Genomic DNA, 21,312 nt, shown 5'->3' with positions numbered 1-21,312 from the left:
CAGAGAGCAGGATGTGGCCCCTTTATTATCCTTCACTGCTGACATTTTCAGGCGCCTAGTCCTAGCCTTTCTTCGGGACAACTTTGGTTTTCTGCTAAGGGCCAAATGTGAAGACTGGCTTAAGTATCCTGGATCCAAGAAAGCTCGCCAGACCTCTGCCGGGAGTGCCAGAGCCTTGCTGAGGGAGAGAGGAAAAAATAGTTTTTAAATTCTCCATGAAGTGTATACCATGTTCTGCCATTCATTACCAAAGCCGCTGGAAGCATTGCTCTCAGGAAAGGTGGAGCGGGTGGTGAGAAGCCGGAGGTGAGAAGACACCTGGGAGGACAGACTAATCCACTTCCTGCATTTCCTATGTAAGGACAGTGTTAGAGCCGGCAGGGCTTTGAGACGCCCTGAAGATGAGCACCAACAGCAGTACGGTGGGCCAGCTCCTCTGGCAGGGGCCCGTGTGCACTGGCTGGAAGCAGGATCTGGAAGGAGCTGTCTACCATCTGGCGAACTGCTTCTTGCTCCTGGGCTTCATGGGGGGGAGTGGGGTATATGGATGTTTCTACCTCTTTGGCTTTCTGGGCACAGGCTACCTGTGCTGTGTGCTATGGGGCTGGTTTGATGCCTGTGGCCTGGACATTGTCCTCTGGAGTTTACTGCTGACAACAGCCTGCCTGCTCCAGCTGGCACATCTGGTATTCCGCCTGCACGAGGACACCCTCCCTGAGGAGTTCGATCTCCTCTACAGGACACTGTACCTGCCCCTGCAGGTGCCCTTGCAGGCGTACAAAGAGATTGTTCACTGCTGCGAGGAGCAGGTCTTGACTCTGGCCACTGAGCAGACCTATGCCGTGGAGGGCGAGACGCCCATCAATCGCCTGTCCCTGCTGCTCTCTGGCCGGTAAGCTCCTCTTCACTGCTCAGAACTTCTTCCTCTGCCCACGCTTCTCAGTGAGTGCCTTTCCATTGAGTGTCCCCTCCTACTGAGGGAAGGATGTGGCAAATTAAACAAACCAAATGGATTTTTCTAAGCATGGCTTTGCTTCCTCTTTCTTAGTATTTTCCCACAGGAACTAGATCATGACGCATTTTCTTCGTTGGCCGAGAGGACTGTATGTGCCCCTGCAGCTGGGAGGTATACAGTGAGTACTTTTTGAGCCTGGGTCTGAAATGAACACAACACAACACACACACACACACAGACACACACACACACACACACACACACACACAGAGACGCATGTCATGCCTAAGCTGCAGCAATAGCTTTGTAAGCTTTGGAAAACTGAACATTTCAATAAGATTAATTTGTTCCCTCCATATGCATTCGACATTTGCTAAGTGCCAACTACATGCAGGGACCAGTGCCAAAACAGAGGGGGTTTCCTGTAATCCCTGTTCCCTGCCAGGGCATCAGGGATGTCGGGGAGACCCTGTACAGACTCTGTGGTAAAGCCGTTCTGTATACACCCAGGTAGAGAGAGGGAATTCCCCTTGTCTACTTTTCCATTCCCAGTTGCTCTATTGAGTTTCTTACTGGCCAAGAAGTCAGATACTGTAAATCTGAGGGCCAGGCAGTGAGGGAAGAGTAGGGATGCCCACACGTGTCTCTCTGAGGATTTGTTGGAGACACCTGGCTGACTCCTTTTAAGAAGGCTGACAGTCAGACATGAGCAGAAATGGTCTTAGTCAGGATCAGTGTATCCTCAGTCAGCCTGCGTGGAGTGCTAGCCATCGGCCTGTGTCTCCTGAATAAACACCGCGGGGCTCTGTGCTGCATATTCGGCAGGCAACTGTGGATGCTTTGAAATAGTGCCTTAGGGACTCTATGTTGGGGCTGAGCAACAAACAGTAAACATCTTAGCCTTGTGCACTTGGGCTGACTCTGAGGAAGGCTGGCAAAGTATTTCAAAAGCTTTGTCTTCAATTTCCTGCCCTGCTTTCTCGAGAGCAAAAGAAAGAATGCGGTAGAAAAAAATAAAATCATAATCAGAATGCTCTGTTCCAAAGTGGGGAAGAATGAAACCAGGTAAGACTGCCAAATACACAGTGGGGGAAAAAATGACTTTGACGATCATGATGGTACTGCATTTATGTATTAATGTATAGAATTGAAAGTGCTATGTATACATATTTTTATTTTGTTTGGACTCAGAGGTCCTGGGTTGCAAAAACTACGTTTTTGTGGGGAGAAATTTTATTTTATTATGAGTGAATTGAAGTGTAAACAAATGCAATTATTTGTAAACAAAAACACATATAAATACAAATACATTATGACTATTGCCAACATGTTTGCCACTTACACTTCCGTGCTTAAAATAAAGACAATTTAGGAAACGAACTCATTCATGAGACCCATGGTATTATTTGCTTGCTCCTTGTAGCTCCTCTGTTCAAAGGAGGGGATTGAGACTGGTGGGAGAAATGTCCACTCCACTTGTATGGTGCTCATGTATGGAAATACGTTATGATTCAGGTATCTTTTATATGACAGATTTACCATGAACTTGTATAAGACCACTTCCCTGTGAAAGGGAGAGGGCAGCTGGCTCCCTCAGCATGGCTTTTCCGAGTATACCTAGCATCAAAAATCCAAGTCAGAAATTAGACTTTTGATTTTTTTTTTCTTGCTTTTCAAGGTTTGGAGTAAGTTTTTGTTTTGTTATCTTTCAATGTCATCCTGTTTCAACTTTGCTAAGTTATAGCTTCTGGTCCATGACCAGGCTCCAGTTTTAAAGGAGAATCAGTGTACATTTGGCTGGTTATAGTGAGGTACCGAACACCTCGAAGCAGCAGACAAAAACCCCTTGCCGGGAAGTGGGGGCTTCTTGTGCAGCTCTCCTCCCTCATGTGCAGACTCTCATCTGGAGCCCTTTGCTGAAACTTCAGATATCCTTTTTGTTTTATTCTAATAAAGAACTCAGGAGTGACTTCCTCAAAGTTTATCAAAGGGTGCCTGTTAAGCTGTGCTTACTATTAGACATCATACACTGCCTCCTGAGCAGGCAACTAACTGTCTAAGCTATTCACATAGGAGGAAATTGCTTGTCCATCCAGGAGATCAAGAAGGAAGAAGAGACTCACATAGTATACCAATTTAAATAGCTTCCAGGAGCCATGCCAGCTCATCAGATGTTACTCATGCTCTGAAATGGCACTCCTTGGTGGCTTACTCGAGTGGCGAGATTCCTTGCTTCAGGAGATGATGTGAGGATCTAATGTATGCTGCAGCAGCCTCAGTCTCTCCAGTTGTCTTTCTTCCTTTATTCGAAAAGCTTTTTCTTGAAATTTTGGTCCTCTTTTATGGTGGCATAAGTGAGTCAATTTGTTCAATCTTTCATTCCTTCTTTCCTCCATCCTTCTGACCCTCTCTTCCCTCCCTCCCTTCCTTTCTTCCTTCCCCTCTTCCAAAAATATTTATTAAGAGTGCTAGGGACTAGGGATTCAGTGTTAAAATATAGAGGGTGCCAAAGAAATGTATACACATTTTCAAAAAGGAAAGAGCTGTATTAAAATTACACTGATGGTAACCACTTTGAGTACCTCTTGTAACTGCAGAAGTCAACCGTGACTTGTATTCATCTTTTTTTATTGGTATATATTGAGCATTACAATTTTAATACAGTTTTTCCCTTTCTTAAAATGTGTGTACATTTTTTGGCACCCTCTGTATGTAAAATATTGTCATTATACTCATGGATCTTACAGTCTATCAAGAAAGTCAACAATTAATGTTTGACATAGTGGTGAATAATAGACACAATATTTCCAAGGAGAGTTGCAAAGGGCAATGAGAATGCGTAACCAGTAGAATCTAACTTTTCTGGGGACGTCCGACAAGACTTCCTGGAAGAGGGAGTGTTTAAGCTGAGACCTGAGGAGAAGGTGGGGCTTGGGAAGAAGTCCATCTAGAAGGAACAGAATATGTGAAGACATGCTATTCCACAATAACACACACTAACTTGCAGCTGATTATTTATGTGCCTGTGACTTCCACTAAATTGTGAAATCCTTAGAGGCAAGGATCACATCATACCCGTCTCTGCATTTCCAAACTTACAGGAACAAACGAGGTGCTCCATGAGGCAGGAGACCATGGCACTTCATTTTCTCTTGTATCCTTTTATTACTCAGAGAAGTTCTGCCTGGCTATCTAAATATATATATTACCTGGTCTTGTAGGAGCAAGTATGTTCCTGCCATCAGAGATTATGGGCTGACACCATATCCTTGGCTTGAGATCTACATTCCTTTCTGTCTTCCATCTTTAGGTTGTCAGATAATAGGCAATAGCTTATTAATTGATGATGATCTTTAGGAATTTGTATGCACACATATATAACTAGGCATTCATTAGGAGCCGGAGTTGGAGTACTAATATCCTATTGGCCAGAACTTAATCACATAGCTGTACCTAGCTGCAAGGGAGGTAGGGAAATGTAGTCCAGCTGGGCAGCCATGAACCCGGCTAAAACTAGTTGTATGTTGGAAGGGAAAAAGTAGATATTGGAAAACAGACTGCACACTGGATTTCCCAGTTGTCCATCCATCTCCATTCTGATTTGCTTTTCAGTTTCCTATTGATCTTTCAAAACAGCTGAAACATCATCTTTGAGAACTCTGCTGCTTGAAGAGAACTAATTGCTGTCCCTCCTCTATTCTGTTCCACAATAGCACACATTGACTTGCAGCCAATTATTTATGGGCCTGTGACTTCCACTAAATAGTGAAATCCTCAAAAGCTAGGATCACATCTCTGGATTTCCAGACCTCCAGGAACACAGGAGGTACTGTATGTAGTACAATAAAGCTCCCAAAAAGATGGAACAATAGCTCCTTCCAAACAGACAGGATGAATCTTGGAGATCTTTGTATCTGAGACCTTGGCCAGATAGAGATCCCTTCTTCCCTGGTATAACTCACTTTAGAAGAGAGGTTGAAGCTAAAACTTTGAGTTTTCTGGGGAAAAGAGGGAAAAGTCCATACTGGATGCTAATCATTTTCCATTTTTTAATATGTCATTTGGACTTTGAAGAGGACTTGGGTAGCCATCCCCCTTTTCCCACACGGTCTCTTCTCTCCCTTTCCCAGGGTTCGTGTGAGCCAGGATGGGCAGTTTCTGCACTACATCTTTCCTTACCAGTTCATGGACTCTCCTGAGTGGGAATCGCTGCAGCCCTCTGAGGAGGGGGTGTTCCAGGTAACAGGGAGCACCATGGCGGTAACCCCCAGCCCATCCCACTGTAACTGAGCAATATCCCCCCACCTCCATCTTTCCTCTCTGAGATTCTGTCCTTGGAACCACTACCGATGTGATGCTATGGGGGGAGCACTCTCCTTCTGTGGAAAGAATGCCTGGGCTCCTGGAACAGGTGGGGTGGAGTAGGGAGGTACTAACCCCTGATTAGTGGGCCATGACTCTTCTATGCCCAAAACTCTTCCAGAAGACTTCAGTGACTACAAGGTAAAAACTCATACACTCCTTAGAGAGTAACTTAAGACCTTTAGTGATATCCAGCCATATCTCCAGCCCCTCCCCCCCACACCTTTTGCTCATATCAGCCATACTGAACCAGTACTATTTCTCTAAACACAACACATTGTTTTGCAATAGCCATGCCGTGGCCCTGCTGTCCCTTCCATCAGAAATATATTTCCCTGTTCTAGATGAAGCTATGGCATCTCACTTCCTCTGAAGCCTGCCCAGATTGGTCTTTCCAGCTTCCTCACAGCTTATTATTCCTGCCTGTGTGCCTTTTCTGTTCCTTCTACTTATGCTGACTGGTGCACATATTGGTCTCTGCTCTGATGATCTGGTTTTCTTTCTGTCTTCCACACAATGAACTCTTTGAGATAGAAATCTGGGCTTCTCTTTCTCTCTATCTCCAGGCTCCAAAGGACAGTACCTTGAATATAGTAGATGTATAATAAAGGTTGGCTGAACTGGCTAGGCAATGGGCAGTTGGTGTCTCAGAGGACTCCACTGGGCATTCACATACACACTCCAAGGTGGGAGCCTGGCTGCTCGACCCCAGTTGTCTCCCCTGCCAATCCTTCAGGCTTCAGCTACCTTCTTTGTAGTTCTCACTTACTGAATGGCTAACATGTGGCAAGAACTACATATTATATTGTCTTATTGATTCTCATAATGATCCTCTCGGTTGGACATTATTACTACCCCATTTTGCAGATGAGAAAACCGTGGCTCAAAAACATCAAGTAATTTGCCCAAGGTCTTGATCTAGAAAATGGCAAAGCCAACTTGCCTGGCTCTACTATTTTTGTTCTTTTTTAAAATGGGAGGATCCCCAGGAGAGTAGAGTTTACACACACACACAGACACTGTTACAGGGGCTCTCCTGTCCAGATAGTTCATCAGTACTGGGTTCCATCTGTCTCCTACCTCTCTCTTCTATCAGGAAGGGAGTTCCTCAGGCTAGCATATGAGCCAACCCCAGAATAGACACATGCCACGCAGTGCCATCTGGCTGGGCCTGCTTCTGTTCCACCCTGACTTTTGGCTCTGTGAGGACATAGGCTGAGAGGCAATTCTGATCCCACTGCCAGGACCACCAGCCATAGACTCCCTCTGATCAAGTTCCTATCTTAACACACACACACACACACACACACACACACACACACACACCCCTCTCCAACCAATCTACCAGTCCCAGGGCCATAAGAACCTCCAGGAGCTCTGATTCAGATCCTGAGACAGCAGGCCCAGGCTCTGTTTCTGACAGTGACATTGAGGAACAGGTGGTGGGTAAGCTGGGTGTCCTCCCCTAAGTTATGCTCGAAAGGAAGGGCTATAACCTGAGATGGCCTCTCAGCCTGGAATGTAGGTACTGTCATATTCCCACCATTTATATTTTTAGTGTGCACTTCATTTGGGAGCAATGAGATCCACACTTTTGCTATTGGCTGTGAAAAGTCCCATTTCCTCTTTGCAAATGTCAAGTGTCATGAGTTATAGTTCATCTTGTCCTTGCCTTTTGCAATTACGTAGTCTTTGTTGACTAAGGGCAATCTGCAGTGACTGCTTGAATCATAATTCTTATTGTGTTTACCACAAATGACTCAACATTCCATTACACTTCTCAATTTTACTGTACCTAAGTCTGCTTTACATATGTAATCTCATTTAATCCATTCAATCAAACTGAGGCGAGAATTAAAGAAAAAGCTTGTCAAACATACAGACATGTACATACTATGTATGTGGGAACCAGTCAATAAACAGGTTTACTAAAGACATTTGGGGAAGGATTTTATATACAGGACATGAGAAAGTGACACTAGGTTGTTTAACAACATACAGAATGGATGGTCTTCACTTGATTCAGTCATTCACTTCAGTAATATTTATTTGCCAGGTACTGTTAAAGGTGCTTGGAATATATCAGTGAACAGAACTGATGAAGATCCCTGCCTTCAGGCAATTTACATTTTAGTAGGAGAGACAAAAAATAAGCCATAGACATAATGAATAAGTAAATAATGTAATATGTTAAAATATCATAACTGCTATTTTAAAAAATAGAATAGTGTAAAGGAGATAAAGTTGCAGTTTTAAATTGGGTCATGGATGTCTTTGGAGAGCAGGTGACATTTGAGGAATTGTCAGTGTGAGCTCTGTGAATATCTGGGGAAGAGCATATCAGAGAGAGGGAAGAGCCAGTGCAAAGTCCCGGTGGTGGGAGGGGCTAGCATGTTTGAGGCACAGAAAGGAGGCCAGTGTGGCTGGGACAGAGAGAGGGTGGGGACAGAATAGCAGTTGAGGAAACCAGAGAGATGACAAGAAGCCACATCATGTAGAACCAGTGCATATATTTTCTAGATAGAGCCAAAGTGATTTCCCAATACATTGGATGGAGTGTGTGACAGAAAGAGGATCAAGGAAAACTCTCAGGCTTTTGCCCTGAGCAACTGGAAGGATGAAGCTGCCATCAGCTGAGATGAGAAAGGCTGTCGGTAGAGTCGGTTTGGGGGGAAGAGAGGAAGTTCAATTTGGGATATATTAGATTTGCTTCATCTATGGACATTCAAATGGAGGTGCTACACAAGCAGTTAAGGTATTTGCGTGTCTGGAAGTAAGGAGTGAGGCCTAAGCTTGAGACATAAATTTGGGAGTTGTTGGCAGACAGATAATATTTAAAGTCATTGGGTTGGATGAGATCAGCACGTGAGTGAGTTTAGACAGAGGAGGGACTTCAAGAACCAAGCCCTGGGATATTCTAGTGTCTAGAAGTTGGAGAGAAAAAGAGGAAGCAGCAAAGGAAGCTGAAAAGGAGTAATTAGGAGATTGTACCAGGAGAGTATTGTATCCTGGGAACCAAGTAAAGAAAATGTATTAAAGAGGAGGGAGTGGTCACAGGATTAAACACCATGAAAACTGACGCTGTTCCTTAGAGGTCACTGGTGACCTTACCAGGGACAGCGTTTGTGGACTGCTAGGGGCAACCCCTTCCCGGTTTAACAGAGGGAGAGAGGAAAGGAGTTGGAGGTAGCAAGTAGACACAACGTTTTCATGGCGTTTTGCTGAAAAGGAGAGCAAACTGATGGAGTGATAGCTAGCCAAGGAAGTGAGGTGAAGAAAAGGATTCTCACTTTTTATTTTGATTTGTTTTGAGATGGAAGAATGCCTGTGGTCTTTCTGCTCAGCTCTAAGGATGTTTTTTATGTCCAGATTAGCTCTTACACACACCCGCCTCATGTTCGGGACTCTGATGTGTTGTTTGGGAAATGTTAGTACGCGCCTCTGAAGTACCAGGTATGGCAGAGAGTGACCACCACTTGCTAAACTGTTAGTAACGGACAGATTGTGTGTCCTTACTACTTTCATAATTCTTTCTCATGATGCAACATACTCAGACAGATAAAGTAATTTGTCTGATGTCATGCAGCTGGTAAAGGGGTAAGATGGAGCTTTAAACTAGCTTCTGGCCTTGATGAGGTGATTTAAAGCCTTGTCTTCAGTGCTGCTGATTAGGCAGGGAGATGTGGAGAGGAGGACATGAGTGAAGAAAATGGATGAGGGTTATGGCAGAGGGGAAGGGAAGGGAGAGGAGAATCGTGGGAGATCTGGTCGGTAACACAGGAACTAAAAGGATTATATAAAATCTCTAACAAAGAATGTTTGTAAAGTCCACTCTACCTTTAATTAGATAATCCACATAAAGAACACATGCCTGGCAATTGAGTCACCTCTCAGTAAGTATTAGCTGCTTTCATCATCATCATCATTTCCACTGTCTCCATTCTCAAATCTTCATCATGAACTCTGCTGCCCATCTCACTTCACAAGTATTTTGGCCAATTAGATGATCAAAAATTGTGTGATTCTATACCCTTTTCCTTTACTATCTTAAGCATGTTTCCATTTTAACTCTAGCTTTACCACTCATCATTGTTTTAACAAGGACTTATCAAGCGTCCACTGGGTGCTGGGCACACATTATTTACCCTGCCGGTATAACTGAGCTTTGCATCATGGGCACATAGAGTGCTCAGAAATTCCTAGATGACTAAATCAATGGGGTGTGGGGTGCCCTTCGACTTTGTGCTCTGAAGAGTTCCTCTTCCTGAATGGCTTTTTTCTGACGTTAATCAGATCTGTCTGGTTACTTGTGGCCAGGTCAAGAGCAACTTCATGGACCTGAATGCTAGGCCAGTGCTCTGTCCACTTGCTGGAGTTTGACGTATCGGATCAGAAGCTCTTCTCTAACTGGAATGCTTTCCTACTCTTTTTGCATCCCTACTTATCCGTCTTTATTCTTAAAACAAGCTGTCCTCACGATTCTGACCAGAGCACTAGGAGGCACCTTCTTTCTCTTGAAATCACAGCAGAGTCAGACCCTTCTGCACGCATTAGTGTTATCAGCCATTGGACCATAGATTATGAAATGAGGAGACCAGATGTGGAAACTGAGGCTCCAAAGTATGAGGGCTCAGTGAGTGAATGGCTGATCCCAGGGCTCCTGACAAGGACCCCCCCACACACACACACACACACATCAGTGCACACAAGTTAGTCATTGCTGGACCTCCTCCAGGCAAGGCTATGGGGGTGCAGGGGGAACTCCCACAGCTTCTTCAATATAAGTGCAGCCTTTTGTCAAGTAACTGTATGTTTCTCTCTGCTAAACATGGACACATTTTTTAAGTTTAAACCTTCACTCTCCGCTCGTGACCCCTCTCAGGTCACTCTGACTGCCGAGACCGCATGCAGCTACATTTCCTGGCCCCGAAAAAGTCTCCACCTTCTTCTGGCCAAAGAGCGATACATCTCCCGCCTCTTCTCGGCCCTGCTGGGCTATGACATCTCGGAGAAACTCTACGGCCTCAATGACAAGCTCTTCGCTAAGTTTGGGCTGCGCTTTGACATCCGTCTACCCAGCCTCTACCACGTCCTGGGTCCAGCTGCCCCAGATCCAGGGCCGGAGTCCACCGAAGAGGATGAGGACGTCCAGGAGGCAGCTGGGGCCCCACCTCGCGCCACGCCCACAAGTGTCCGGCCAGCGCCCCCTTCCTCTCCCACTCCAGCTGCCGCTGACCCTCCTGCACCTCCTTCCCGGGCCAGAATGTCCCGGCCCGACAGCGGCATCCTGGGTGAGGACTCCAGCAGTCTGGTGCTGGAGGATTTTGAGGAGGTGTCAGGATCAGAATCGCTCATGGATTATAGGAGTGATGGGGAATACATGAGGTGAGGGGAGAACTAATATGGGCGCGGCCACGCTCAGGATCCCGTGTAAGTACTCAGAGGGCCTCGGCCACACCTTCCTGCCCACAGGTGGCCTTAACTCAGCTTGTAAGGACAGAAAAAATTTTCATGGAGCCTGTCCTCTCAGAGGACGCCCAGAAAGTGGCACTAATCAAACCTTGATAGCAACTCACTGCAGGTGCATGCGAGGCATGAGGGGGTTTTCAAACGCATTCCTTCTTAAGTGTGATTGCATTTTGGAAAGTGGGCTGGTTGACATTTTGAGCAAGCAGACAGGTTGCTAAATGTTTTGCAAGACTGAACTAATAGCTAAGGCCACAGTTTGTGCTAAAGGGGATTTTATTTGTGGCATGCGTTTTAAAGGGGAAAACAAAGCTGGCATGATTCTACTTCCAATTGGTTCTTCCTGACATAAAGTCAGCTCTGGAAAACAGTTGTTATTTAGCCTGAATTGTGCAATTACTTGTTAAAAGTGCGTATTTCAGAGAGGCTTGTGACACAGGCTAATAACCCTGGGAGGAAAAGGTCCCCACCTTGCTCTCCTCACACCCAGTGGAGAGTACTGATGGTTCAGGCAGAGAACTGAATGCTGCTCTGACTGAATGTTACTGTCATTGGATGGGTATACAGTGGTCTGGTTTTCCCGGCAAAGCACACCTGTGTGAGGTGGAGTGGGCACGAATCTGGGTGGGCCTAGTGGTACATGCAGGATTTCCCCCATAGATCAGATGAGTTTACAAGAAAGGCTGTACTGAGGAGTTCTGGGAAATTGCTTTCATGTTCCCCCTACTGCTGTCACATGCTGTGACATTTTCCTCTGGGACTCCACACAGCCACGGTGGAGGCCTGGTTTATCCTGAGGAACATCCCACAGTTTTCAATTTGGAAGGCATTTCCAAGTGTTTGTGGAGGCAGGAGAGGAAAGGGGGAAGGGCAGGCCCTAAGAGACCCATTGTTCTTCGGGGAGCACTGACAAATTTCCTGAGGAACTAGCATGGTGAGGAAGGTTTCCAGGCTACACGAGGTGAATGACTGAATGTATATTTTGAAACACAAGTAATATAAATGATAAAACAGGCAAGAGAGGTGAGCGACAAGAGGTTAGATGTTTGTTTTCATAGATGTGGAATGTATTGTGTCCTGTGGTGCCAGTGCCCCTAGAACCATAGGTGAGCTAATTCTGGGGTCATTCCAAGGATCTATCTAGCGCCCAACATCACGTTGTTGACCTCCTCCATTTGCATTGTCCACTCTTATCATCCCTTTCCCATTGTGGGGACCTTCACCTCCCTATTCATCCAGCACCCTTCCAGATGGGAGGATTATCCCTCTCTTTCTCCAATTCACCTACTCTTAACTCATAGCAGCTCTCAGTGTTCTCATGTCCTTCCTGGTTTCCTTCTCTTTTCCTGATTCTATCTGTTGTTTTCTTTCTTCCTTCTTTCTGCCTTCTGCTCAGTCCCTGGTTGCCTCAGCTGCTGCTCTTAAAAAGAAAAATGTCTTTTGCGTCCTCTTCTCAGTTAATTTCCCCTCTTTATATTTGTCCTCTGTATCTTCTCCATTTTATTGTTCGTGTATTTAACAGTTACCTTCTTTTCCTTTTTTCCCACTTTCCTGCCATGCTGTATCTATTCTTCCTCCTAAACCATCCTGTACCCCCAATGTAGTTTTTAATCCTGTCTCTTCTAAGAGCAGTACCTCTCACTCTGCCTATTAACAAAACTATTCAAAGGGAAGGTATGAAAATTCCCAACTGTGGGTGGCTACACATGTCAGGCATGAGTTTCCCCAAATATTAGGAGGCAGGCAGCATGGTAAATGAGAAAGAGACCCAGACAGGGAGCCCAAAGTCCTGGCTTTTGTGTCTGTTTTCTGCTACTGTTTGCAAACCACACAACCTCACTGAACCTCACGTTCTTCATTTGCGTGTGTTGGACCGATTGGCCCCCAAAGGCCCTCTTGGGTTTCTGAGAGAAGGCCAAGGATGGATTGTTCAGGGGAGGAAGGGGAAGCAGTCAGTCGGCGGTGTAATGGGACTGGGATGCAGGAGTGTCTTTCAGCAAGAACTTTCTGCTACATTTCCCTATGATTTCTCATGTGACTTCACACTGTCTTCCTCCCTGCTGGGTGATGGGCTCTGCTTGACTCAAAGTTCCCTCCATTCTGTACCTGTGAACAGAGTTTGTCACCTACCATGTGATGACAGTGCAGATGTTGCTCTATGTGACAGGAGGTCACAGCTCAGTCTCCAAGGTCCTCCACCATTAACATTGTCATATGAAATGCTCCTTTCCAAACTCAGTCATTTCTGACGCTCAAGGTGAGAAAACTGCTAATATAATTCACTTGTGAAAGTACTGGTTTGTGCAATAGAAACACAGTAGGTTTTTAAATGTTTGTTTGTTTAAGCAATAGAAAAGAAAAAATATATTATTTACTTCCAAACCGCAGAGTTTTCAGAACAACTTGAAAACATGATCACATTTGCCAAATTTCAGGTGCTTTTCAATTTGGTCTGTGATAATGGGATAATTTAAGCCAGCGATCCCTTCCTGGAATGGTGTTTTTGGGTGTTTGGTTTGACTTATTTGCCATCAAACTCCTTCTAGGGTTATTACTATGATAATAAGCATAGTCCCTTGCGATTGGTAGCAATTCACTGTTGTTTCCTTTATGAAGTAAAGCACGATTCACCACCATCTATTCCTTGGCTCTTTGGTTACCCAACTTGTAAGCTCATTGCTATTCATCCCGGCATAGCACTTAGATAAGAGGCAGGAAGCTGGCTGAATTCTGCATCATTGAAAATGACACAGCTTCATTATACTGACACCAGTGCTTGTCCCTCATGCCAATCCAATTTAACACCCACTAAAAATAGAGCTTCCACTGCAGCTCTTTTTTGAAGAGAGTACACTGTTTAGTCTTGAGGTGCCCAGAACTGAACTACAAATGAGGGCTACTTCTTTTAACAAATAAAGCAGTACTGATGGGTAATGTATTCATGCAGGTCGTACAGCTAGACCCCACATTAACCCTGCCGTCATGAGAAGTTTCCCATTTTATTCTATGGACACTCTCCACAGTGTTCCTTTTTGTGTCTTCCTTATAGGAGCTGCTCAATGAATGCACCTCTGAAGTGGTCAGTCAAGTCAGATAATGAGTCCACTACCACAAAGTAATTGAAAGCTGTCTGAAATTTGGCCAATTTTGATTATGCGTTTAATTTGTTCTGAAAACTGTGGTTGAAAGTAAAAACTCTATATTGTTTCTCTCTATTTTTTAAATAAACAAATAAATAAAAGATTACAACATGGAAGCTAATAGTGGTTAGGGAAAGAAGTCAGAAACAGGACATACCGTGTTTTCCCGAAAATAAGACCTAACCGGAAAATAAGCCCTAGCATGATTTTTCAGGATGCTCGTAATATAAAATAAGCCCTACCGTATTTCCCTGAAAATAAGACTGGGTCTTATATTAATTTTTGCTCCAAAAGACTCATTAGGGCTTATTTTATATTACGAGCATCCTGCAAATCATGCTAGTGCTTATTTTCTAGTTAGGTCTTATTTTCGGGGAAACACGGTAGTACCAAGGGCCAGAGAACTAATTCAACAAACATTTACTGAGTATCTACTATATATTTCAGGCATTGTGCCAGGTAATCACATCATGAATAATCATGAGTAAAAGTTGAAAGAATTGAAGATGCTTAATCTGCAAGAGATGGGCAAGAGTAATACCGTGTTTTCCTGAAAATAAGACCTAGCCTGACCATCAGCTCTAATGCATCTTTTGGAGCAAAAATTAATATAAGACCCGGTCTTATTTTAATATAATATAAGACTGGGTATAATATAATATAATGTAATGTAAGACTGGGTCTATAATATAATATAATATAATATAATATAATACCGGGTATAATATAATATAATATAATATCGGGTCTTTTATTAATTTTTGCTCCAAAAGACGCATTAGAGCTGATGGTCCGGCTAGGTCTTATTTTCGGGAAAACACGGTATCTTCAAAAAATTTTTTTTTATAAATTTTATTGGGGAATATTAGGGAACAGTGTGTTTTTCCAGGGCCTATCAGCTCCAAGTCGTTGTCCTTCAGTCTAGTTGTGGAGGGCGCAGCTCAGCTCCAAGTCCAGTTGCCATTTTCCATCTTTAGTTGCAGGGGGTGCAGCCCACCATCCCATGAGGGAATTGAACTGGCAACCTTGTTGAGAGCTTGCGCTCTCACCGACTGAGCCCTCCAGCTGCCCCTCCGGAAGCTCAGCTGCAGCTCTCTGTCTTCAGTGTAGTTGTGGAGGGCACAGCTCACTGGCCTATGTGGGAATCGAACTGGCAACCCTGTTCAGAGCTAGCCCATTGTTCAGAGCTCGTGCTCTAACAAATTGAGCCACCCAGCCACCCCACAGTATCTTCAAATTTTAAAAAGATGGAAGTTAGAATTAGCCTTAATGTGGTATAGTTCTTTAGAACAGAAGTGCATTAAAGGCTGAAAGCTATAAGAAGAATTTCAGCTCAGTCGTTATAATGGATTGCCTTACAGAGTGGTGAGTTACTTGTCATTAGAAGAGTTCAGGCAGGGACCAGAAGAAGTCATCTTAGAGATTTTTAAAAGTGATTCAGGCTTGAGAGAAGGATGCCTTAGGCCTTTGCAATTAAGGTGCTTCCTAACTCTGTGATGCTGATTCTATGATTCTGAGATCTGACTGTAGTCCTGCCCCTCAACCACCATCAAGAACAGCTCCTCACCTGCAGAACAGGCCTAATACTCTAATAAGGAATGAATACCTACTAATAGGTAAACACGCCGCCTCTGTCTACCTTACCAGGTTTCTGTGTGGGGAGTAATTGAGATAAAATATATAAAGGCAGTTTGTAAGTTGCAAAGCACTAGTTTAATGTATAAGGTATTTATTTTATATGTGTGTAGAATTATTTAGCAATCTCTCTCTCTCTGTCTCTCTGTCTCTCTGTCTCTCTCTCTCTCTCTCTCTCTCTCTCTCTCTCTCCTTGTCAGAGGTACATGTTTCCCCTTTTATTTTCCTCAGTCTAGCTTTCCAGGGAAGGTGGCAATTGGCAGGATCCCCTGACAACAAAAGGAACAGCAAAAATGTGTAGGCCCAAAGAAAACCCACACTAGCTCCTCACCCCCGAATAAGTAAGCCATGGCCAGACCTTCATCTGTTTTCCTTTATTTGCTCAAGAGGAGACAGATCACCACACTAGATTCAGTCTCTTTCCCTCTCAAGTGGCTGTAAGGTCCTTTGGAAGCTGTCAGTGTTGTTAAACAGCATTTTTCTCACAGAACCTATTAAGATTCTTGGGGCAGAAAACTTGCCCTTGAAGGTGGCATGGCAGGAGATGCCCTGGGATCTCAGGTTCTGGGTCCCTAGAGGGTGGTAACACCTTCGACCTGCCAAACCTCCACATTCAGTCAGGTAATTAGAGACAGCAGCTCGCCCCTGCCCTGTGGCTCCCAGCAGCCTGTAACCGTTCTCACTCCCACGTTATTCTTAAGTATTACAGGCCTCGTTTACCTACCCCTAGCTTTGTAAACATAAAAAACAGGGGTCTTATAAAGCTCACCACTTTTCTATACAGTGTTTTGAAAAACTCATTCAGTAATGTTAAATAAGAAGTAGAGTTCTATAGATTCTTCATAGGAAGCAACAGAAGTTGATCTCCTGGTCTCTTTGCCTATAAAATGCAAGGATTGAACTATATAACTTCAGAGGTGACTTATCCTAAAACTCTAGAATGAAATGATTCAAAGATACACTGCCCCAAATGGTGTTAGGCACTGGATACAGTGAAAACATTGGGAATTGGTAGAGGTAAAAAATAATAATAATAAATAAGAGAACTCTGTGAAGTTAGGCAAGCTATCGGGAGCCATAGTGCTGAAATCCTCCCTTGTTTTCTTTCCACAGCTTCTAGAACTCCTCCCCAGAGCGGTTCTCAAGTTACGTCGATGGGACAGGCCCCCTTGGCTCCAGTCCACACTCCTGAACTTTGAGGATCAGTGGACCATCCATACTGTGGAATATTAAACATCCAGTGAATAAATTCAATGTATGTATAGCACCAGGAAGGCTATTCATGATATATTGTTAAATGACAAATGAAAATTGTAGAGTTATATGTGTGCTATGATTTCACTTTTGTCAAAAACCCATTTCATGTATATATATATTTGTATTAACTTGGAGAAATGTGTGGAAGGACATACACCAAGCTGTTAACATGGATTACCTCAGGGCTATGGCAACTATAAGTCTATAGTTTGACTTGTTACAATGAACATGTATTACTTTTGTAATTTTTAAAATATACATAGTAAGGTGGGGTGGATTTGGTGGGAGGAATTAATATGAAGGCCAAGATTGAGAAGAAATCACCAATCTGCTTTAAATGAATCCTGATACCCAGACCCTGAATCACAGTCACGCTTTAGAAAGACCTTGTGGGATGACGGGGGTCTTTGTTCAATAATTACGAAATAATCCCAAAGAGAAGAGAGTTAGGAGCTGGTGAGTACATTTGCTCCACCAACCAAAAAGAGAAAGCAGAGATTCCTGAAATTAGAGATCAGGAAGTCTGATGCTGATTCCCAGCAAAGTCCAGGAACAAATTATTAAAACTGTGGCTTGTATATACTTAGGAAATAAAGTAGCAATTCCTAGGAGCCTGCATGGGTTCCTGGGAATCAAGTCATGCTAAAGTTAAATTAATCATATTCTGTCTTAAATCAGGGGGTCATTATAAATATAAAGTATTGAAACTTTTCTCATAATATGTAAGTAGTCAAGATTAACATGCGTTAGGAATGTATATGAAGGTTCATCCGCAGAGCACTGATTAATCTTAAGGATGTTTCTGAAGGTAGGACTCCACCCTTGACCTTCTTCTCCGTTCAAGTTCTTGGCTATAGATGTAGAAAAGGAGTCTATAAAAGTGTCATATATAAATATACATATATATTATATATGTAATAAAATGTAAATAATATAAAAATTACATAAAGCTTGGAGGGAGAGATCAATATTCTTGAGGATAAAATCAGGATATGGAAAATTCCTGACAACTTGGAGAGACTACAACAATAATATGTAATAAAATCGGGTTACATGGAAAGTTAAATCACGTTCAAACAAAAATCAACTCCCCAAGAAAGATTTCAAGCTGGATTAAGAAGAATATAGCTTTTTAAAAGAGTTGTAGTTAATCTCAACTGACTCTTGGGCTGGATTAGTGGAGAATGACAATGAAGAACAAGTGAAAATGTCCTCCTGCTATGTGCTCTGTGGGGCTACGGCTGTCTGTCACCTGGGACACTGAGCCCAGTCCTGGGCTGTGGTACGAACTGAACATCTTCGGATTAGAGAGAACCGAGGGAAGAAGGCTCTGGAAATCCTACTGGTCCTGCCACTTGAGGGCAGGAGCTGAGTCTCTTGTTCATTATTTTTCCTTCTTTCCTGGAATACTTAGCACAATGTCTTACGCATGGTGGTGAATCTATTGAATTACTTCTGTAATAGTCTCTGCTCATAAAAAGATCTCAGCAGAGGTCGCGAGTGACGTGGATGTGACACCCAAACTCTGCCTTTGCTCTGCCATCGAGCAGAGTTTCTTGTTAGCATCTCCCTTTTTCCTATCCCTACACGTATCCCACCGACCTAAAGCCAGGTTTCCCAAAGTGTGGGCGGTGTACCCCACATTGAGCAAGGTGGTTTTAAGGCATTACATGGGGAGATTGGTATTCATGTTTTGTCTTTCAACCCACTGCTTACATAGAGAAGAAAGTCTCTGGTATTGATAAGTTTCTGACATCTCTCTCATACTTGCTAATCTTCCCTTCTTAATAAGAACAAGACAGGCCTAGGGCATTGAGCCTTCAGCGAGCCACAACATCCAGTTGAAAGTTTAAACAGTGTTCTCATGGTACTTATTTTTAGGATTAACATATGAAAAGGGAAACTGGTTTTCCATTTATGGTAATATCTAAATTTTCTGATGGAAACCGAAATAAAATGTAAGAGTCTGAAAGCTCTTTCAAGTGTGCATATATTGACCAAAGCAACACAAGGTCATGCCTGAAAGCAAAACTGAAAGTATGAAGATGGGGAAAACAGCAGGTCACCTCCGTGCAACGCCAACTTGCATGAAAGAACATCATCTTGACCACAGAAGCATAATATAATTTACATGCCCTTTGAAACAACAAGCAGCAGGGAAAGCTAAGGAAGAACGGTGTGCTGAGCAATGTCTCACAGGCTGACAAACATGAAGCCTAAGGAATGGGACATGCAGGCTGATATAGCTCAGGGTAAGACTGCCTTGCTGGGAACCCAGGTGGAGTAAAGGGAGGGGGTAAAGAAAAGAGGGGTTTGGGTTTTGAAAAAATAAAAAAGAGCTCCACGCCTGCCTATTGGGGAACATCTTGGTTCTTCAGGCATGTCATTCTCCTACTGACTATGGTGGCCAGTGCAGAACATAAAGCATGTATGTGAGTATTGTGCAAAAGAATATAAATGGAGCCACTTTAAAATGGAGTCAGAGCTGCCATCCCAAGGAACTGAACTGAACTCTGCACACCTGACTCTTCAAGACTTTGGAATGTTAGGACTGGGCAAAATGACATTTGGACTGGGTCTAAAACAACATCGGATCCCAAACAACTGTTTGGAAACACAGTAAGAAAGCAGACATTATGACTACCAAACTCGTGCTCGCTTCGGCAGCACATATACTAAAATTGGAATGACTACGAAACTAAAAATTAAAGACACTCTTTAGAATTAGCATCACTATTTGAGCTTATCTGCATTTACAGAAATTCTTTGCTTCCATTCATGTAATTTTCCCCCTTCCTTTTATCATAAATACTTCTTGCCTTCATTTCCTCATTGAAACACTATTTGGGTTTCTGCCTGAATCACTGCTTCCCGAATAGCTATTCTTTTGGATCTCAAATAAATGCTTGTTGCCTGTCACTTTGGCTTTTATTTTTAGGTTAACAGTATTCACATTGTATCACCTGTCCCTTTGGTTGCATTTCCACACCCTGGACAAAGGCCAAAGCTCTCTTTGCCGGTCACCTGGGTGACTTGGGCCAAACGGAGAAATTGCCTTTACAGTGGAGAGTGAATCAGCAAGTCAGCAGTTCTTTTCAAAGCACATTTATCTAGGTTTTTAAAAAAAGTCTTTAACAGATATTTGCACACCTGTATTCACAGAAGCATTATTCACTATAGCTAAAAGGTGGAAGCTACCCAAGTGGCCATTGGTGGATGAGTCGATAAACAAAATGTAGCTTATGGAACATTATTGCCCCTTAAAAAGGAAGGAAATTCCGATACATGCTACAACATGGATGAACCTTGAAAACATTATGCTAAGTGAAATAAGCCAGTCACAAAGGGACAAATATTGTATGAGTGCATGAGGTACCTAGAATAATAGAATGCGTAGAGACAGAAAGTAGAATAGTGGTTATTGGGGGCTGGATGGAGGGCAAGTGGGGGGTTATCATTTAATGGGTACAGAGTTTCAGTTTGGGATGATGAAAAAAGTTCTGGAGGTGGATGGTGGCGATGGCTGCACAACAATGTGAATGTACTTAACCATGTTTCCCAGAAAATAAGACTTAGCTGGACCATCAGCTTTAATGCGTCTTTTGGAGCAAAAATTAACATAAGACCTGATCTTATATTATATAAGACCCAGTATTTTATATTATGTTATATTATATTAAGACCCAGTCTTATATTATACAAGACCGGATATATATTATATTATATTGTAGTATATTATATACCTGGTCTTATATTAAAATAAGACTGGGTCTTATATTAATTTTTGCTCCAAAAGACACATTAGAGCTGATGGTCCGGCTAGGTCTTATTTTCGGGCAAACACAGTAATACTACTGAACTGTATACTTAATAATGATTTAAATGACTTTTAAAAGTTAATTGAAAGAAGACCATTAAGCATAGAAGAATCCAGGGGGTACCTGGCTGTGCAGAAAGTGGTGAAGCTATGGGCCATACCTCTCTGTTCCCCACCCCCATCCCATGCCTTGTCCACCCTTCTGTGCCCTGCTTTATGCCCCAGGCCACATCAGTGTACCTCTTGCCTCCCAGTTTCTGGCTGGAATCAGTGGGAAGCAGTAGCGGGAGAATGAGGGAGAACAGAAGAGTGAGGCTGGAGAATCTCCCTGGCTCCCTCCCTGCAATACAGCCGCCTGGCTACTGTGTCCCGTGACTGAGGTTCCCACAGCCCGCTCTGGCTCCAGGTACTGGGGCTCCTTCCTCTTGCCTCCTCAGAGCCAGGGCAGTGGAAGCTCCCACTGCCACTAGCCCTATGGAATTACACCACCCCGTGTAGTTTCCCCTCTCTCCACTAAGACCTTGTAACAGTCCTTTTATAAAGTCCCCTCAAATTCCCCAATTTGAGTGTACCACCTGTCTCTGGTTGGACTGTGGCTAATACAAGGTTATTTACAAGATCAAAGTTTGGGAAACACTGACCCAAAGAAAATCTACCTATGTTCCCAAGAGATCTGTCTG

At 43.5% G+C, this 21,312-nt stretch overlaps 1 protein-coding gene across 2 annotated transcripts; it reads left to right on the top strand.

Moving 5' to 3' along the window:
- On the top strand, positions 1-19,745 carry POPDC2 (popeye domain containing 2). Of its 2 annotated transcripts, none has more exons than XM_033089271.1 (4): positions 1-892; positions 5,086-5,194; positions 10,200-10,747; positions 16,672-19,745. In XM_033089271.1, exons 1-3 carry the CDS (start codon positions 402-404, stop codon positions 10,704-10,706), a joined length of 1,107 nt encoding a protein of 368 aa, XP_032945162.1. In that variant the 5' UTR covers positions 1-401; the 3' UTR covers positions 10,707-10,747; positions 16,672-19,745. The 2 variants fall into 2 exon arrangements, with proteins under 2 accessions (XP_032945162.1, XP_032945169.1); XM_033089278.1 differs by having other exon boundaries at positions 10,200-10,608; positions 16,672-19,744.
- Positions 19,746-21,312: the final 1,567 nt, after the last annotated feature.

The sequence above is a fragment of the Rhinolophus ferrumequinum genome, chromosome 2, assembly GCF_004115265.2.
Source record: "Rhinolophus ferrumequinum isolate MPI-CBG mRhiFer1 chromosome 2, mRhiFer1_v1.p, whole genome shotgun sequence".
NCBI lineage: Eukaryota > Metazoa > Chordata > Mammalia > Chiroptera > Rhinolophidae > Rhinolophus > Rhinolophus ferrumequinum.
This window is presented reverse-complemented; position numbering and strand designations above follow the sequence as displayed.

Bases quoted from the DNA above. Each gene is read 5' to 3' on its own strand.
- POPDC2 (XM_033089271.1), top strand. From the start codon at position 402: ATGAGCACCAACAGCAGTACGGTGGGCCAGCTCCTCTGGCAGGGGCCC. The intron at 893-5,085 runs GTAAGCTCCTCT...TCCCTTTCCCAG, and splicing joins TCCCTGCTGCTCTCTGGCCG to GGTTCGTGTGAGCCAGGATG. The intron at 5,195-10,199 runs GTAACAGGGAGC...GACCCCTCTCAG, and splicing joins CTGAGGAGGGGGTGTTCCAG to GTCACTCTGACTGCCGAGAC.